The sequence below is a fragment of the Oreochromis niloticus genome, unplaced genomic scaffold, assembly GCF_001858045.2.
Source record: "Oreochromis niloticus isolate F11D_XX unplaced genomic scaffold, O_niloticus_UMD_NMBU tig00000235_pilon, whole genome shotgun sequence".
NCBI classification, from domain to species: domain Eukaryota; kingdom Metazoa; phylum Chordata; class Actinopteri; order Cichliformes; family Cichlidae; genus Oreochromis; species Oreochromis niloticus.
Window position 1 is genome coordinate 429548 of NW_020327097.1, and position 18830 is coordinate 448377.

General features: G+C 39.1%; 1 protein-coding gene, 1 long non-coding RNA gene and 1 other non-coding gene across 4 annotated transcripts in view; 2 read left to right on the forward strand and 1 right to left on the reverse strand.

Moving 5' to 3' along the window:
- Window positions 1–18830, forward strand: part of LOC109195581 (uncharacterized) — a 375002-nt gene that overhangs the window by 58596 nt on the left and 297576 nt on the right. The window contains exon 4 of the mRNA XM_019347822.2: window positions 17155–17163. Within this exon, the coding sequence (XP_019203367.1) occupies window positions 17155–17163 (9 nt within the window). The remainder of the gene's footprint in view (window positions 1–17154; window positions 17164–18830) is intronic.
- LOC109195570 (uncharacterized) lies at window positions 459–18815 on the reverse strand. 2 transcript variants are annotated; one of them, XR_003217180.1, is made up of 4 exons: window positions 18755–18815; window positions 17544–17655; window positions 16636–16793; window positions 459–589 (listed from the first exon to the last, which is right to left on the reverse strand). It is a non-coding gene; the product is annotated as an uncharacterized LOC109195570 (transcript). The 2 variants fall into 2 exon arrangements; XR_003217181.1 differs by lacking the exon at window positions 18755–18815 and adding an exon at window positions 17741–18151.
- On the forward strand, window positions 8876–13957 carry LOC112844458 (uncharacterized). The gene is made up of 2 exons (XR_003217184.1): window positions 8876–9519; window positions 13328–13957. It is a non-coding gene; the product is annotated as an uncharacterized LOC112844458 (long non-coding RNA).

Genomic DNA, 18830 nt, shown 5'->3' on the forward strand with positions numbered 1-18830 from the left:
CACAGCTGAATGGTCTCTCTCCAGTGTGGATTAGTTGGTGTGTTTTTAAGTGTCCAGACCTGGTAAAAGACTTTCCACAGTCTCCACAACTGAATGGTCTCTCTCCACTGTGGATGAGTTGGTGTATTTTTAAGCTTCCAGACTCAGTAAAAGACTTTCCACACTCGTCACAGCTGAACGGTCTCTCTCCAGTGTGGATGAGTTGGTGTATTTTTAAGCTTCCAGAGTGGATAAAAGACTTTCCACACTCATCACAGCTGAATGGTCTCTTTCCACTGTGGATGAGTTGGTGTGTTTTTAAGCTTCCAGACTGGGTAAAAGACTTTCCACACTCATCACAGCTGAACGGTCTCTCTCCAGTGTGGATTAGTTGGTGTCTTTTTAAGTGTCCAGACCTGGTAAAAGACTTTCCACAGTCTCCACAGCTGAACGGTCTCTCTCCGGTGTGGATGACCTGATGCATTTTTAGGGAAGCTTTCACAGTAAAATCTTTCCCAAACTCGTCACGGTTGTATTTTTTTCTTCCACTTCTTTCTTCAACAAAATTGTCGGCCTCCTGAGAGCGCTGACTTCTCGATCCACGTTGGTCCTGCAGTGACAGAGATACAAACAGAGGCAGTGATTTGTGGGAAATACATTATTCTAACCGGCCTTTTATTAGTGGTATTTTGTGAGCTTTTATTAAATAAGTATTTATACTTATTTTCATACACACATTGCAAATGTGCTCATGAGAGTTGGCATTCAGTCTTTTGAGTGTCAATGCAAACTTGCTTACAGACACAGATAAATATTAGTCTTGTTTCTAGGGCAAAGATTAGAGACATTTTGCTGTGCCTGTACGCCTGCTCAGTGAGATTAGCACAGAATGTACTCTGGATGTTTCATAGACATGTACGAGGAGAAAAAACAGCAGGAAACACACAGAGTGTGAGACGGTGAGGACGGTTTTTAAGTGTTATAGAAGTCAAGAAACTGACGCATATTATGATATCTGCTTACGTATTGTGAGGCTGGACTTTAATATACAAAAGTAGTGTGATGTGTGCTTCCTAGTTGAGATCTCTGTAAGTGACGCTGCAGTAACTGCACCGTCATATATGTATGTATGTATGTGACAGTGTGAAATGCAGTCGTATACACATACATATATACACTAGGGCTGCCACAAACGATTATTTTGATAGTCGACTAGTCACCGATTATTTTTGTGATTAGTCGACTAATCAGATCATGCATCCATTGGACGTAAAACGTACAGCTTATTGCACCAGCATGCATCTGCTCTTAACTATCATTAGCTTACAGCTTTAAGTGTTTAAGGTATGTGCTAACTAAAAATAAAGACAAGATGATAGTTTATTAAATTTTAATGAAATCTGCAGATTGTTTCGGTGGAGTTTAATAAACTCAGCCGTCTGCTCCTTGCTATCTAAAATATAACAGGACACCGAAGTATGTTCTCAAGCATCTCACACTTCTGATAATCAGTTGTTTGCTTGACGTTTATTCAGCTGTGTAAAACTATAACTTTGATCTCAGCCAAACCGATTACCCAGGAACAAATAAAATACTAAAAAAAGCCAAACAATAACATTTTTCAGTTATCTAAGTGACTTATACATCATGTTTAACCTGAGTAGTGAAAGACGGCGGTGGGTTTGAAAACGATTTGCCCGGAGTCTGGTGTTCTCACCGGCTCTAGTGAGCCTAGAACCCCGGCTAGCTATCGAGCTGGTGGGTAACAGACATCTCTGAAAACGTCTGAGCGCTTTTGAAAATATGTGGTGTCTTGATAAACTGAGCAGATATTTGAAGTTTACACAGCTACATTCTCGCCTGAAAAAAACTTGTTAGACGTTTATTTTGTGACCCAGAAAGAATAATAAGAGTAATATTAAAACTAACTAGCTGCCGCCATTGCTGGAAACTGAGCTAGGCCGCGCTATGAATTCTGGGACACAGCTTCTTCTTCTTTTGCCTTTAACGGCAGCTGGCATCCTTGTACATGAAGTGCTGCCATCTTCTGTTTCAGTCCGTTATTACACTCTCAAATCCTACTTATTCCTGCGTCTTTTGTGATCTTACAAAGCTTCAAACGACGCGTCGACTATTAAATTAGTCGTCGACGATTTTGATAGTCGACGTAATCGTGACTAGTCGACTAATCGTGGCAGCCCTAATATACACACCACTGAAGTTGCAGCTGTTAGGGTTCAATGTTGAGAGAGGAATCCATAAATAACCACAGATCCGGTCCAGTGTGCAATTAGACGACATTTTAATGAACACATGTGTGAGTCCAACAACCCAATCAGTATTGAACTGCTTTACCATATTCAAACAACGGTTTTATAGGGTTAAGATAGTACAGCCCCCTTTTCTGTTGCTAGGCAGATTTAAACAAAGCATACGTCACTCCAAAAACCACAATGACTCTTAACATAGTCTAAAACAGAACATCTTCTTCGGGTCAACGGCAGGTGCTTCCTGTCAGCCCGCCTTCGCTGTCGCTTATCTCCTGGGACATCTGGTGCACTTCCTGTAACAGACTACCACGTACGCCTCGACTTTGCAGTTATAAACTCTTACCTAAATGAGTCTATCTGTGTGTGCACGTGCGGGGGCGCGTGCGTGCTGTGTACTGCGTACGTGTCGTGACCTCTCCTGCACCCTAGCTCACCTCACACCTCTGTCATAGCCAGACCTAAGGCCTGAGCTTATACACAGCTGAACTATGAGTGACTTTTGGCCTAAATGTCACACTCAAATGATGATACTCAAACCATGAAACTCAAACCATGAAGGAAACTTACTTAAACTGAACATAAATGAACCTTAAAACTTACTTAAAAGGATATAAGTGCTGAATGATACAAACTTAACTCTTAGCTCTAAAGGATATGAGGATATAAGGATATAACTCCAGGCATATGTCATGTAAGCAGTTGTGTTGCAATTCCTTTCAGAGCTCCTGTTCTCCTCACCTTGTATTGGCTGATCATAACGCCTGCCAAGAGTTTCTGACCTTCACTTGACCAGGAGCCACAGCTCTTTAATAAGCTCAAATGCAATCATGTATAAAAGATTAAAATCATTTTCATAACACAGGTTTTCCTTCTCAGATCTGCCAATATGTTTGCTCCTCCTAATATAGTAATCAACGATACATGCATAATAACACCCTGCTCTTAACTTGCAGTTAAACTCTGGTTTCAGTTTCACTTCTGCAAAAGCATGCAACTTCAAAAGCCTATAACTTCCTGTCAGCCTGCAACTCAGTCTCTCACCCACTGAAGACTTCAGTATAAGAATATAAAAACACCCAAAAGCCCCAAAACTATAGACCCAACTCAACAATCTGAAGTGAAAATAAAATAATAAATCAAAATGACAAAACATAATACTTCCTCCTCCACACTTCCTCTCTTGACCTCTGGATAACATCCAGAGGTCACCAAAACAAATAAAAGCATGACCGAAACTAATAATTCACGGAGTAGATCCTAGTCTAAGACTAGATTCACCTTAACTGTGATGGATAAAAACCTTCTCCCTACTATGCTCTAACTTACTCTGTTCCTCAAGTGCTCTCTTTATTCAAACTTGATTCAACCTAATATTACACAAAACATGAACCTAATTGCGTATTCGTATTCGTAACATTACTCAGCCTTTGTAAAATTCTCAAAGCACTGCTTGCACGTCTCTGCAGGCTTCCTGTTGGTTCCTTATCTGATTATCAGCATCCTATGCACATAACTGTCGCTGCTGCTGCAGGTGCCTCTCATCTAAAGTCCCCTATTAAAAGCTGAACTCTAACTGTATTTTAAAAACTCACATTTCCTGTGTTTAACCTGTTTTAATATATCATTTTATTTCATTTTGCTGCTCTTAATGTAATGATTCATTCTAATTTATACTTTATCAGACTTAACCAAAATATATAAGCTTTCTCCCTTTGCTTCTGTTTTAAACAAAAACTTAGTCACTTCAACAGGCATTTGTTATTCTGTAACTGCATTTTATATAAGAGGACTAATTTAGAGCTGCATGTGTTATCTCAATATTTTACATGTCACACAGTTTAGTTACAACCGAAACTCCTATTCAGTTCCTCTTTTCTGTCACTTGTTATTGGGCCAACTCAAATTCAGTTAGAAGCTAAAGGAATTTCAGGCCTTTGGCCTCAAAACACTTCTAACATCCTCATCAAAAGCTCTCCTCTACCCTAGAAATAAATCTATTTACTATCTGTTTCTAAAGCCTACATTATAACAGCTTATCCTAAAAATCAAAAAGAAAAAATCTTCACAACAAGAAAATCTTCCCTATTTTCCCCAAAGCATATCCTTTATTCCCACAGTTTCCCTTTAAGTTTGGTGTACAACATCTTATTAACACCAGCAATTTATCTTCTAAACCTAATTCAGTTCATTTTAATCCTTTCTTTAGAATTAACAATCTCTGCCCCAGTTTTACCATATTTAAATTATCAAACAACCCCAATCGTTATAAAATCATACTAAAACCCATTTCAAATTAAACAAATTAAATCTTAAACCCCTCTCTTTTTTGACACATCTCATGTGGCAAAAAACTCAAAATGCTCCACCCAAGCTTAACAAATTAAAAGGGAAAAAAGGTTAGTCATATCATATCATTTCTCAGAACACTTCCGCCATCCTCCTCTCCGGTATTTTGCTCCAGCCCTGAAAACCTGTGTTTAAGGAGCAAAATTAATTTAATCATCCTGTCAAATCTTCTCAAACTCCTGCTCCATCGAACTCTGGATCCTTGGAATTTCCTGAAAACAAAACCTGTACTTTACATTTCATACTCTCCCTCTATGACCCAGTCTATGTCATAACAAAAAATAAACTTAAACAGAACAGTTATTAATCATGTGTTACCTCAGTTAATGGTAACTTGAATTTCATCAAACAATGTTTCCCTTTTAGCCTTTAGCATTCTCCCAACAATATAATGTAATCCCATAATCTAACCCCAGTAAAAAAGAAATTTTCTCAAAGCAAACATCAGCATCCCAAAATCAGCATCCCCAGATTTAAGTCTCCCACTTGTCCTGCTTATGGCAAAAGCAAAACAAAGCATCCCCTTTCTTTTCCTCACCTGGTAAATTTGTCCACATTTATTCATCCCCACCTTAGTCCAGTCACTCACATTCACTCACATGCATTCACACATGATATTTTTTGCTGATCTGCAGCCTTCTGCGCACGTCATCAGATGCTCCACATCAGCAAAATGAGCTCAATCATTCGTTTTATTTCGTTTTCCTTTTTAGGAAAATCGTTCTCTATACTTTTGACTGGATTGACTCGCTGCAATCCTTTTTTAGACAGAGACTTGCCGCCAATCAGTCTCTGATTGTAATCAGTTATAATCTGTAAAGCCCACCTGATCTTCGTACTTGGTAATTTTGTCAGCGCCGTCAGTTCACTCTCTTCCAGGCCTGCTTAGAACAAAAATGAAAAAAGAGAGCTGATTATTAGCTCATCAAAGTACAAAACAAAATCACCTGACAGGTTTTTCCTGAGTGCACTTACTACAAAATTTCTCCGGGCCCCTCTCAGACATATCCATGTCTTAATCAAACTCCCTCTCTTGAAATAAAACAACAGCCTCCAAAATCAGAAACAATCTCAAAGTTCACCCATTCAACACACCGAAAACCTCGTCAAAAGATCAAAGACCGTTTGCACAATGTCTCCCTTCCTCACTTTACCATGTTTCCATTCAGCATAAAATATAAACCGATTTCAACAACGTATCATCCCTAAATTATAAATTTCCTGTCCAAATCTGCGCCTCTGAACAGACCTGACCACCGTAATCAATTATCGTGTTACTTTACCCTTATATATTTCGCCAAATAATCTTCAACAGCCACCGCTCTCTCTTGAACTGAAAGCCTCCGAGACACAGACACAGGAAGTGTCTTTGTCACTCACTCACTCCAGCTAATTTGCATAGACTCACAGCTCAACAGCCAACTTGACAAGAGAAATACATGTTTAAACCTTATCACATTATTGAATTATTTTCATTTTCTTTCTATACTAATCACCTACTTTTATCAATCAGTACGAGAGCACTCCTAAGGCACTCTTTTAAAACTGCTTTAATACTTTTCTTGTGTTTTTTCCATCTTTTTTAAATCTTTCCATCAATTTTATTAACCATTCACACCATTCTCTCACTCATACAAGCAGCAAGCAGATCTTCATTGCATATGCTTATGTTCTTAGCCAGGTTTATTCAATGTCTCTATGCATTAAACTTCATGAGCTTGTCTTTGTAGAGTTAATGCATTTTCTGTTTGTGTGTGTTATTTATGCATCTATGGCTTCGCAGTCTTTCAAACTCCTTCCCAATTCTCCAGTTAAGCAGTCAGTTTTTTCTTTCCCCGAATTACTAACCCTCTATTTTAATTTCCCACCTTAAATAAAGCACTCCTGGTCTTGAGCCAGGTGTTAGGGCTTGCTTTTCAGGTTCCTGGACACATCATGCTGTGAACAATTCAACCAGAAACTTGCCTTAACTTATCCATTGATGTTAACCTCTAACTTTCTTCCGACTGCTGGATCTGGAGAGTTGGTCCGGGTCTGCTTTTGCTCCTGAAAATAACAAACTAAGACATTTTCATTATTATCACGAGTGGTCAAACGACCCACTTTTCTCTTTCTCTGGTCAGAAATATCAATTATGTCATGTATGTCAGCGTGTTCTTCCTTGCGTTAGGCGGTCATGTTAATACAGTGTAAGCTGCTTCTTCCTTGAATTAATTCATTGAGTTCTTCGTTGCATTTCTATGTATTCATGTTAATGTTCACTACGTGTAAGCTGTTTCTTCATTGCATCCTATATATTCATATTTAATTTATACATTTCTCCACTGAGCTTTAGATTCAAACTATCTCACTTCTGATTCATTTCAAAAATAATCTCACATGTAACAATTTGTATGTGTGTTTTCTATTCATTAAGGTAATGACAATTATTTTCTTTCATTATTCTTACCTTTTCTAATGTTTACCTCTTTGTTATGCTGTGGTGGACATCCCTAAACAATTCATGAGTTCAGGCTTCAATTTTCAATCCAATTATATCCTATATTCTCGCAGTCAAACTCGTCCAGCTTCATCTCTCACTGGTCCTCTCTGCACAATGTCTTGTTCGGGCTTCAAAGCTCCAACAAACACAGTCTGTTTCTTCTCTGTTTTGATCTTTCCGTATTCTTCTTCGAAGTTAAGTTCCCGTCGGGCTTCTCAGTCTTCTCCTCCAAAATTACTTCAAGCATGGCAAATATGACACTCAATGTCCAGTGCTCTTCCACAATTCTTTATCCCACTGTTCAACTGCCCAGCCTGTATTTTCACAGTACATGTTGCATTAGTCTTACATGCTGCTGCTGGTCATCAGTCGTCATCAGTGTTAATGGATCAGGGGCACTGTCGTTTGCCTGCTGTATTCAAGTCCACGATGTTCTGTCGGTCTTCATCAGGCGATTGACTGGCCTTTAAGCTTCTTCTCAGGGTCAAGGACAAAGTGAGAGATCAAGCTGCACAATTTCGAGCCAAAGCCTGGCTTATTTTCTCCCAATTCTATTAATCTATTGTTCTACTAAGGTTCAATGTTGAGAGAAGTCCACCTGTATTGGCACACTAAAGCATATAATTAGTATCATATTCATTTCTTCTTCTTAACGGCTTCATTTGCTTCATGTGCCTAGAAGTAACTCATCTGTCTCTCTGTGTTCTTTCTTTACACACTCAGTTCCTTTTATGGGCATGCAAAGTTGGTGGTTTTGGCATTGGTGGGGATGGGTGTTTCAACCACCGAACCCCACCCTGTTTCTTTTTTTTTCCTTTTCGTCTTTGCTTCTTGATAAAAAAAAGGAGAAATATACTTGCCTACATATGCTATTCTACATGCTATCAAACCATTTAAAATTACAATTCATAGTTTTATATGTGAATTATATAGTGTTAAATTACTATTAAACAAATGACTAAGTATTTTAGACTTTAGTTTATTTCAGCCATATTCCATATAAATCAGGTATCATACAAAAATAAAAATAGCTTCAAATACAGTCAAGACAATAAATAAATATGACTTTAAGGACTTAAATGTGGGATGGAGCGATTTCGCAGGTCTTTCCTCCCCACTGCTGTCAGACTCCACAACAAAGACTTTTGCAGCTGATCAAACACACAATGTGCAATAAGATGTTGTAAGTGGTATTTTTACTCAGTTGTATATAACATTTGTATTCTATTTTTATTCTAATGTATATTTTATTCTACTATTTTATTCTATTCTGTACAGTTGTGTACAGTATATTATTCTTATTGTACTCTAATTTTTGCTATATAACTTTGCACTGTCCCCTTTCTGCTGTGACAAAACGAAAGGTGATCTTATCTTATCTTGACATGATTACTTCAGTTATAGTACACCAACTTCTCTTATACATTAGCACTAAGGGAACACTAAATGAACTGGTGGTTTTTGTCCATAAAACACATCTAAGATGACCACAAAATTATTATTCTGTGCTTGATGTGCCTCACCTTTGGCCCTGGCTTTTCCCCTCTGACTGCACTAGGACATATTGCCTCTTGATAAAAAAAACACATTGATTCGTGCCATTTAAAAAGTGAGACATGTCAATTCAGATTCTTTGTCAAATCTACACTAATCAATCAATTTACATCAGCAGCCTAACAATTGTAGTGCAAACTGCACTACAAGGTGGAATATTTGCAAAATGATGACTACCTCATGATATTTTGTCTCAAAAATTAACCCGATGAATATGTCAGTGCCACTAGGATGAAATTATTGTGTCACCAACATTTTAACGTATAATTTTAACAGCCTCTTTAAACTAATATCCTGGCTTGTTCGAGGCTGCTGTTTTTTCTGACAGTTTCAATCAAAATTAGAAATGCTACTCTGAGCAGAGGTGGGTAGTAACGAGCTACATTTACTCCGTTACATTTACTTGAGTAAGTTTTTGAAAAAAATTTACTTTTTAAGTACCTTTTTTGCACGATACTTTTTACTTTTACTTGAGTACATTTATAAAGAAGAAACGGTACTTTTACTCCGCTACATTTGCAAAATTCGACTCGTTACTTTAAAAAAAATTAGTTTAACACATTAGATAACGTGCCGTCAGTGGAGTTTCCGGTAACTTTTTTTTACCAATGAGACGTGGCCATACAGTCACATGACCAGTTTGAACCCGTGGCGGGCAGAGCGGCCCAAGCTTTTCACAGTAGCGGACACACGGAAAGAAGAAATATGATGGCAGAGTCTACGCTAGAGCTGAAGAGGATGAACACCTTTGGCCTCATATACAAAGAATGTTTCGCTTAAAAGCAGCACAAAAGAACAGCTATGTCTGCAGTGTCGGTGTCTTCAGTGAGAGCCAAAACAAACCAACTTCTCAGCGTTAAACAAATCAGCTCGTAACCTGATGAAACGGTAAGTTTTCTCTAAATATCTTTTTAGCTGTGGTTAGCTGGATGTCAGTCTTATTTTACAGCAGCTGTGTCGAGCTCGAGCTGCGAGTCATATTTCCGGCGCTACGTTGTAGTGAGATACGTTTGTGGGTGTTTTGTGCAGCTTCAGCTGTCTTTTTAACTGCTCGCTGGTTAGCTAGCGTGAGCTATAAGCTAACAGCTAGCCTGGTTAATGACGCTAGAGTTCCACGCACATGCAAACAGCTCGTCTCTACTGCTTTAACTGTTAAACAGAAGGCAATACTGCGGCTGACAGGGTTTATTATGTGAAACAGCAGCTTGTTTAGTTTAAACAGTCTGCATTAAGCTGGGCAAACACTGTGCGAGTTTTTTCAGTCGCGTTATTCCGCTCCTGCTCAAACTGTACAATTAAATCGCAGAGGTTAGAAGTTCATAGGTCACGATGCAGGTCTCACACTATACGGCCTGATGCTCTGATGCGGCCTGAGTGCTCAAACTGTGCGCCCATAACATGAAGCTTATCATACAAAATCTGTCCCTCGCTCTCCCTCTCTCTCTTTCACTCACACAGACACACACACCATCAACTTTGCTAAATTACTAATGAAAAACATTGACTAGGCAGCTGTGATTGAGCAGCAATGTCCATCCAACTCTTTTCATGGTTGTTGTAGTCGTGATAATTTTGTGAGGCCACATTGAAAAGCCTCGGATACAGAAGCATAGAGCTGCCACCAGGGCAAAAGAAAAATAGAGCTATGTCACGTTATAACATGAAAAGTATGTTTTTCTAACAATATACTGTTCATGTTTGAACAATATAATATCACGTTATTACAATATACATAATTATCACGTTCATAGAATATAAATATTATATTGTTCAAACGTGAAAGGTATATTGTTAGAACAATAAACTGTTTACGTTATAACGTGATATACTGTAGCTCTATTTTTCTTTTGCCTGGGTGTATGAGGGGCCGTACAAGCCAAAATTCATTCTTTCACTCTCACACACATACATTCTTCTCTCACACACATATTTTCACTCTCACATACATATATTTTCATTCTTTCACTCTCACACACATACATTCTTCTTTCACATACATATATTTTCACTCTCACACACATACATTTTCACTCTCACACACATACATTTTCATTTATGCATTCCTACATTTTGCTCTCATTTACATGCATTCAATATGCATTTAATCTCACAAATAATATATGTATGTAAGCAGAGAATGCATACATGTCAGAAGAAAATATATGTATGTGAATGAAAGAGTATAGTGGAAACGGAAGGAGTTTAATGGAAACGGAAGGCTGGGTGTCTGTACCGCTGTGATTGGCTGAGAAGCACGCGCGGGTCACTTTCAAGTGTCTGACAGTATGGAGGGGGGAGAAGAAACTCGAGTTCTTCAGCAAGCTATCGGGGTGTTAAGAAATATTTTATCATCTCCTGAAACGGTCACATCGTTGTCCTCGTCACTTGATCGAGATGGGACGGGCTCAACTTTTTTTTTTACGTGCGCTCAGAATAGTGGCACAAAAATAACGCCATAGTTACCCACCAGCTGACCGGGTGGTCACTCGGGTTAAACATAATATATAAAGCTCAACTGACAAAAAATCACCGACTACACCACCAGGTATTATAGGAAAAACCATAAAGCCTTTGAACTAAAACAAACGCTGTTGTGACAGTGATGTACACTGTCTTGTTGGTATATATGCATGATTTGTATCACCTTCGTGTTTCCAAACCGATACCATGAGCAGCAGTTTTTACAGCTCTGGCTCCAGCAAACATCAGCTGATACTAGAAATTAATTTTAAATAAATTCTAACAGCTTATCAAGCTTGAACGTGCTGCTGTTGTTTAGCGCGACATCCGCTGGTTTCCTCCTTCTGGCGCAAAGTGGGAGATAAACAAACAAGAAAGACGATCAGCTGATCATTGATCGGTTTCATGATTGAAGTAGCAACAGGAGAGAGAGGGAGGGAGGGGGAGAGAATGAGGGGAGAAGAGGCAGCTGTGCAACGTAAAGACAGAATAACTCCAGCTTTGTCTTTTTTCATTCTAGCTGAAGTACGGGACTAATCGCGTTGTTTTTCCTCTCAATACGGATGTATTGTAATTGGTCCAGCCCAGAGTTGATCATGACCAATTGGCTAATCCACCACCTTTCATTGTTTATACCATTACAAAAACAAACAAACATAAGAATGAAAAATCACCATCTGTTATATTGTGGTTTTGTGGCACAATATAACAGCGTACACAAAGAGTTGAGCGCGCACGGGCAGAAATGTTGAGAGCGTGAGCGCAAATACAAAAACTGAGCGAGAGGGGCTGCTATTGTGTGTGTGTATGGATAATAGCAAACACTGAAATACATTTTTTGCACGCGGCAATGAATTTTGTTCGCTCAAATTCAGCTTTTCTTCGCTCAAAATAAATTTCTCCTCTCCGAAAATGTTAGAGCACTTATGGAAATATGTGATGTCTTGATGAATCAAGCAGATATTTGAAGTTTACACAGCACCATTCTCGCATGAAAATATCTTAAAAGTTTATTTTGTGACCTATGGCGTTATTTTTGTGCCACAAAACCAGCCAATCACAGACTTGGATGCAAAAATATCTGATTGGCTGTTCTGGTCTCCAATCAGCTCGAAATGACGAAATGCAATATCCCAGAATCCATTTCGTCCAAAACTCAAACGAGGCAGTGGCAGAGAAGCACAGAGTGGCGGAGTTTGAAATACTCTTTCTGGGTTACTGTGGCGTTATTTTTGTGCCACTATTCTGAGCGCACGTAAAAAAAAAAGTTGAGCCCGTCCCATCTCGATCAAGTGACGAGGACAACGATGTGACCGTTTCAGGAGATGATAAAATATTTCTTAACACCCCGATAGCTTGCTGAAGAACTCGAGTTTCTTCTCCCCCCTCCATGCTGTCAGACACTTGAAAATGACCCACGCGTGCTTCTCAGCCAATCACAGCGGTACAGACACCCAGCCTTCCGTTTCCATTAAACTCCTTCCGTTTCCACTATACTCTTTCATTCACATACATATATTTTCTTCTGACATGTATGCATTCTCTGCTTACATACATATATTATTTGTGAGATTAAATGCATATTGAATGCATGTAAATGAGAGCAAAATGTAGGAATGCATAAATGAAAATGTATGTATGTGAGAGTGAAAATATATGTGTGTGAGAGAAGAATGTATGTGTGTGAGAGTGAAAATATATGTGTGTGAGAGAAGAATGTATGTGTGTGAGAGTGAAAGAATGAATTTTGGCTTGTACGGCCCCTCATATGGGTGGCAGCTCTACGCTTACGTACTCACTCGTACTTGGATGAGCTTGCCTCATCCTACAAGTTGTGCCTCCATCTCTTGTTTCCAGACCACACGCTGCACTGCCGTGCCGCTCCACCTTTTCTTTCGTTTCTGTGTTTGTGCTGCAGTGTGAGAGGCGACAGGATTTCAAACTGGTTTGATTATCATGCGACCATACGATTGATGATTGGGAGCTGGTCGTGAGGTGTTAACTGCTTTTCGTTACCCCATGTATACTACACGATACACACACGATTAAGGCAAAACACGGCCGATCCCCAAAACGGTTGCACGACTGAAAAGTAGTCTCAAAATGGGCCAAAAATCGCACAGTGTATGGGCAGCTTTTGGAGGCTAGCTTCAAACAAACATCTGCAGCTTGGCAGTGTATACAGCACTATGATGACCAGACCTAATTCTTTTGAAAACCTTACATCTTTCCACAGGTCTCCACTTCATCAGACATCACCTAGACCCAGAGCTGGGTGAGGCCAGCACAAACAGCGGCCTATTCGATGAAGATGATGGATCCATGGGGTCAGGAAAGCCAGTAGCAGAGGAACTGGAGAGATACCTTTCATGTCCATTCACTGGAGGTGTGGAGCTATTGCATGGCTTTCCTCACATCAAGAAGCTGTCGATCAAAGTCAATACAGCTCTTCCTGCATCCGTGAGAGACTTTTTAGTCATGCAGGACTCCTGTTCACTGCCAAACGGTCACAGCTTCACAGCAAGAACCTTGAGAGCCAACTGCTGCTGAAGCTGAAGCACCATTTCACTGACTGAAGAAACAATTTATGGTAAAGTGAGCCATACACATATGTACATCCACATAGTGGAAATTTGTATTTGTCTTTTATAATTAGTTTTACTCTGATTTCAGTGTTCATTTGTGAGTGTAGTTTTTACATTTTTACATATTACATTGTGTTAATCCACTGTCTATACTTCAGGGTATTTTAGTATACAAAATAAGTTTTGTTTGAATGTCTATTCTTGTGGAATTTTAGCACAGATGTTTTGTTTTTTTTTTTATTCCTGCTGTCCGCCTTGGGAATAAACTTTTCCTGATTATACCTGTTGCATCTCTGTGTCATTTGTTTCTGATTTACTAGGTTTTGCTTGAATAAGCTTTACGTTGTGAAAAACTGAAATCTTGAAATTAGAATTGTTGTGCCTTATTTTGTGGATCTTTTTACATATATTCCTTTTGAAAATACTAAAATTTGTATATTTATTTATTTTTGATTGTCTGATAGCATTTATTTATAAAATAAATCTGACATTTCAAACCGTTACTCGCTACTTACTCGGTACTTGAGTAGCCTTTTCACCAAGTACTTTTTTACTCTTACTCGAGTAACTTTTTTGATGACTACTTTTTACTTTTACTTGAGTAATAATTTTTTTAAGTAATGATACTCTTGAGTACAATTTTTGGATACTCGACCCACCTCTGACTCTGAGACTTGGAGAACTAATAGAGCTGCCTGTTGTGCAGTTAGTTTCCAAAACACGTTATTCATGGTTGCATACAATTTTAGACTGATGTGGGCCAAAGCCTAGCATAGCTTGTAACGTTATTATGACGCACACATTTTATGAGTGAGCTTGGCTTTAAGTGACTTACAGGTTTATTTGAAAAATACTTTCTTATATGCAGGTTCTTCCTCTTTGCTACCGTCCTCTCAGCGCAGGTTTGCCGCTGCTGAAACTAAACAGAGCTCCCTGAAAGGCTCAGCCAATCACATTGGCCATATTTGTCACATGAGGTCAGACTCCAGTACAGAACGTAATTTAACTCTTTCTGCACCGTTGGGTGACTGAGACGCTGACGGATCTTTTTTTTTTTCTTTCTATCTTTTTTTTTTTTTTTTTTTTTTTACAAGAAGCGATCAAATTATTGGTGGGGACAAATGAATAATCGCTGGATATAGAGATTGACAGACCACGTGACTTTCGCGCATTGCATGCCGGTATCCCGTGGCAAAATAATCAAAGCACCGCATCAAATGCAAGCATTTGCAGCACCGCAAAACGTGCATTTGCCGGTTTCAATGCCTTCTTGCTTTTTCTTTGACCCCAAAAAGGGGAATGTACAAAACGAAGGAGAACAATGCCAGACCGTACAAAGACAGAGTCGACGAAAAGGCAAAGAAAAGATACGAGGAAAAAATCAAAGGAGTGAAGGGGTTAGACCCTTACGAGCACACAGAGTGGACAAAAAACGTTAGCGTCCTGCCCACTTTCACCACGCTCAGATTTATAATTATACGGTTCTTGGAGTGAGTGCATACACTCATGAAGTTTAGTAGCCCAGGTACAGTTTACTGACGGATGGGTGCAGGACCTTGAAATGCACCGTGTAGAACGAAAGACCATCGTACATATCTTAAGTTTACCAGTCTCACAAATCGTCTTCATAAATACACATTCGTTAACCGTTTATTAATATGACTTTTGAGCTGAACAGTAATTCATTAGTGGAAATAATTTCTGGTACGCATCACAGAAATGTAGCAGTGACAATAATATTGTATGATGTAACCATACTGGGCTATTAGTGATACAAAAAAACTGTTTTATCCTGTGAATAAAAGTATATGTTTTTGTCAGTGTACCATGGTAATAACAGAAGCGAAACTCAATATTCTGTCTGGACAATTCACTATTTATTCAAAGCTGAATATTTACTGTCCAGGCCATCCGTTGCCTCTTCGTGACTTCGGAGACATGGCTTGGACAATTTCTCTTCCACGCTGGAATCTGATAAAAACCATTTGCTTTACCCGTCGTCTTCACGCGGCTGTCGTTTGCCCGGCTTGTGCAGTTAATAATACAACAGCTTCTTGGCATTTTTTGTTTCTTTTTATCGCTGTGTAACTGATTTCAATTGAAAGCCTGCTTGCGCTATTACCTCTTGCCACGGATACCCACAATGCTTTGCGGTTTTACCCCTCAATGACGTCACATTTTAAATCTCTAATAGGGCTTTGGAGTTGACGTCACTGGAGGTGGGCCACGCCCCCTTTCCGCCATGACAGTAGGCTAGACACAGGATACAGCTTCAGCTATGGTTCGTACGTGTTGTGTTATCAGTTGCAACGTTTGATCACACGATCGTGAAGGCAAGAAGCTGGATAATGGGCTCTCTTTTCATCGTTTTTCAACCTGGAGGCAACGTGAGGGATGCCATGTATCCGATATTACTAAACAAAGACGTCAGGCTTGCATTGCAGCGGTGAGACGAGCGGATCGAGTTCTGTGCAATACCCAGCTTTTTGTTGGTTTGGTCTCCGCATTTTCTTTCCGGTGAGTTCTAAATTAATTCATATCACTATTAAAATGCTTTTAGTGTTATTTTCAATGTGCTGAGGTCATAGATAATGAGATAAAACATGCCAATGTGTGATGCTGCAGAACCACGTCATGTCATCATGTCAACTGAGTAGCTTATGATTTAGCATTATTGCAGGCAAACCAGCATATGAAATGGATGTAACAAATCCAGACTGGGCACCAACACTGCTCATGGGCCTCTAAAAACATACTAAATTGCTCTCATTGTACACTAATCCGCACATAACTTCCAGATGAATCACACACCTGTCATGTGCACTAATTTTATCTTACAGGCTTTTATTATGCAGCTGCAGAGTGAATGAATGAATAATGAATTCAACTAGACACTCAAAAGACGTCCTTAAACGCTCTTTAAGTGGCAGAACAAATGAACAAACAGTTAATCGCTTACTTGAGATGAAATCTGCTCAGCTACTTTGAAAACAGCTTCTAACTGGTTCCTCCTTTAACAGGATGACTGCTCAGGGGTAAGGCCACGATGCAGTCCAGCAACCTTTATGGTTCTGCTTTGATTCACCAGGAACTATTAGGGAAACCTTTCAGCGCCTCCTGTGAAAGACACAGGGATAAACACAAACATTTATTAACATGTTCCACAGTCTTCCAGTTCGATTTTATTATCCTGTGGACAACAACGTACAGAGATGCAGGTTTATGTTAACTTTTGTAAGGTTTCTTTACTGAACACATCCAGCTGCAGCTCCACTGTGATCCTGAACTGGATAAGCACTTAAGAAAATGTGTCAATAAATGGACAAACATCAGCTTACTATATTTATCCAAACAGACGGGACCAATAATGCTTCACTGAGTTAGAGACTTTAACAGTCTCTTCTATGTAAGAATGTCTCGTGCTGACAGACCTGCAAACTTGACAACAAAGGTTTTTCAGACTACATGTACCTGTCCTCTATGTCAGCTCACACATTTACATTCATGTCACACTTATTTCTCCTTACCCATTTTTATCATTATTACTTACATTTTGATTGGATACCTTGAGTTTGTAAATGATCAGATTACATAATTGGGATACAATTCAATATAATTCATGTATCCAATTCAAGGTCGTGGGAGGATGAAGCCTATCCCAGCTGATACAGGACAAAGACAGGCTGCCAGCTATCGCAGGGCAAAGACAATACGTGTAACAGAAAATCCACTTAAATGTTTGATATTCTTAATAATAATCATAATTATGACTATTATTTGAAATATTATTTAAAGGTTTCTTTATAAATACATTTCGATTTTTTTATAACCCCTAGAATATAAACCTGAGCCGTTTCAGATTCTGACCTCTGACCTCAGTGACCAGGCTGTGTCCTCACTGCAGCTCCCTCTTGGAAGTACGTCTGCTTCTTGTCTTCCCCCAGTGATGACCGCCTGCCCTTAATATCATGTACTGTACCTGAGGAACAAAAAAGGACAAACACTTGCCTTCATTTAAGAAGTACATTCATACAGAGATAATCTATGGAAACACACTAGTTCACCCTTTGGGAGGAATCAGTTCCTGTGAAACATTTCTGTAAATGAACATCATGTGGAGAATGAAATGAGTTCTTCAGGTGACTCAGCAGATCCACACTGACAAATGAAACTTCTGTGGAAGAAGAATCAGGATTTTTTTTATTTCCAATCCAGTTAAACTATTAAGGATTAAGCAACAGTGCTCATCTTTGCTCTTCTGAAATCTGTGTTAAACAACAACAAACATAAATTAGTAACAAAAATACAGCTGAGTAGAGGCTTTACAAATCACCAGCAGCCATAAATTAATTAATTAATAAATAAATGTAAATTTTAATCGTCAAATGTTTCTGAGCCGTCTTCAACCTGCTTTTAACACAGAAAAGTCCCACAGTCAATGCAGCCTGACTCAATCTGATTCCAGATGTTCAACACACACAGAGACACAGAGGGAGTCTGGCAGTCTTTGCATGATGTCCACGTCACTGTAAGCTTCTAGCTGACTCTCAGGTGTGACAGGTGTGCCAGCAGGAAAGAGTAATAATAACCTGCATCCTGAGGTTTGTCATGCAGGATTAAAGGAGCCAGGCTTTGTTCACACAGCTAGGATTGTATTTACACTGACCCTGGGTCAGTATAAGTATCATACAGTTTAAACTAAGCACTGAAACTTGCACATATTTATTACAGATGCATTGAAGCTAATCGTGATATTTACTGTCAATCTGTGGCTGCGATTAATCACTTTACTGGAAACTTTATTAACTAGTAACTTCATCAGTCATGACAGAAGCTAATATTTCTGTCCCAACATCCTTTAAACAGTAACAGCTTTACTACAATATAAGCTAACGTTTACACCGTAACTTTAAGCTAGCACCATAAAGACGGTAAAACACGTAATAATATCTACAAATGCATCTTAAAGCTGTTATATTAGCACTCGGTGTATTACTAACATAACCACATTAACATTATTGACACTCGCTGACTTTTAATAGTCATTTTATAAATGCCGTCCGTTTAAATGGTCTTACCTGTAACACTGCTGTATCCACCGGATCCCAGCCAGAGTGGATTCTGGAGTCTTCCACGCTCCTGTCAGTGATCCTC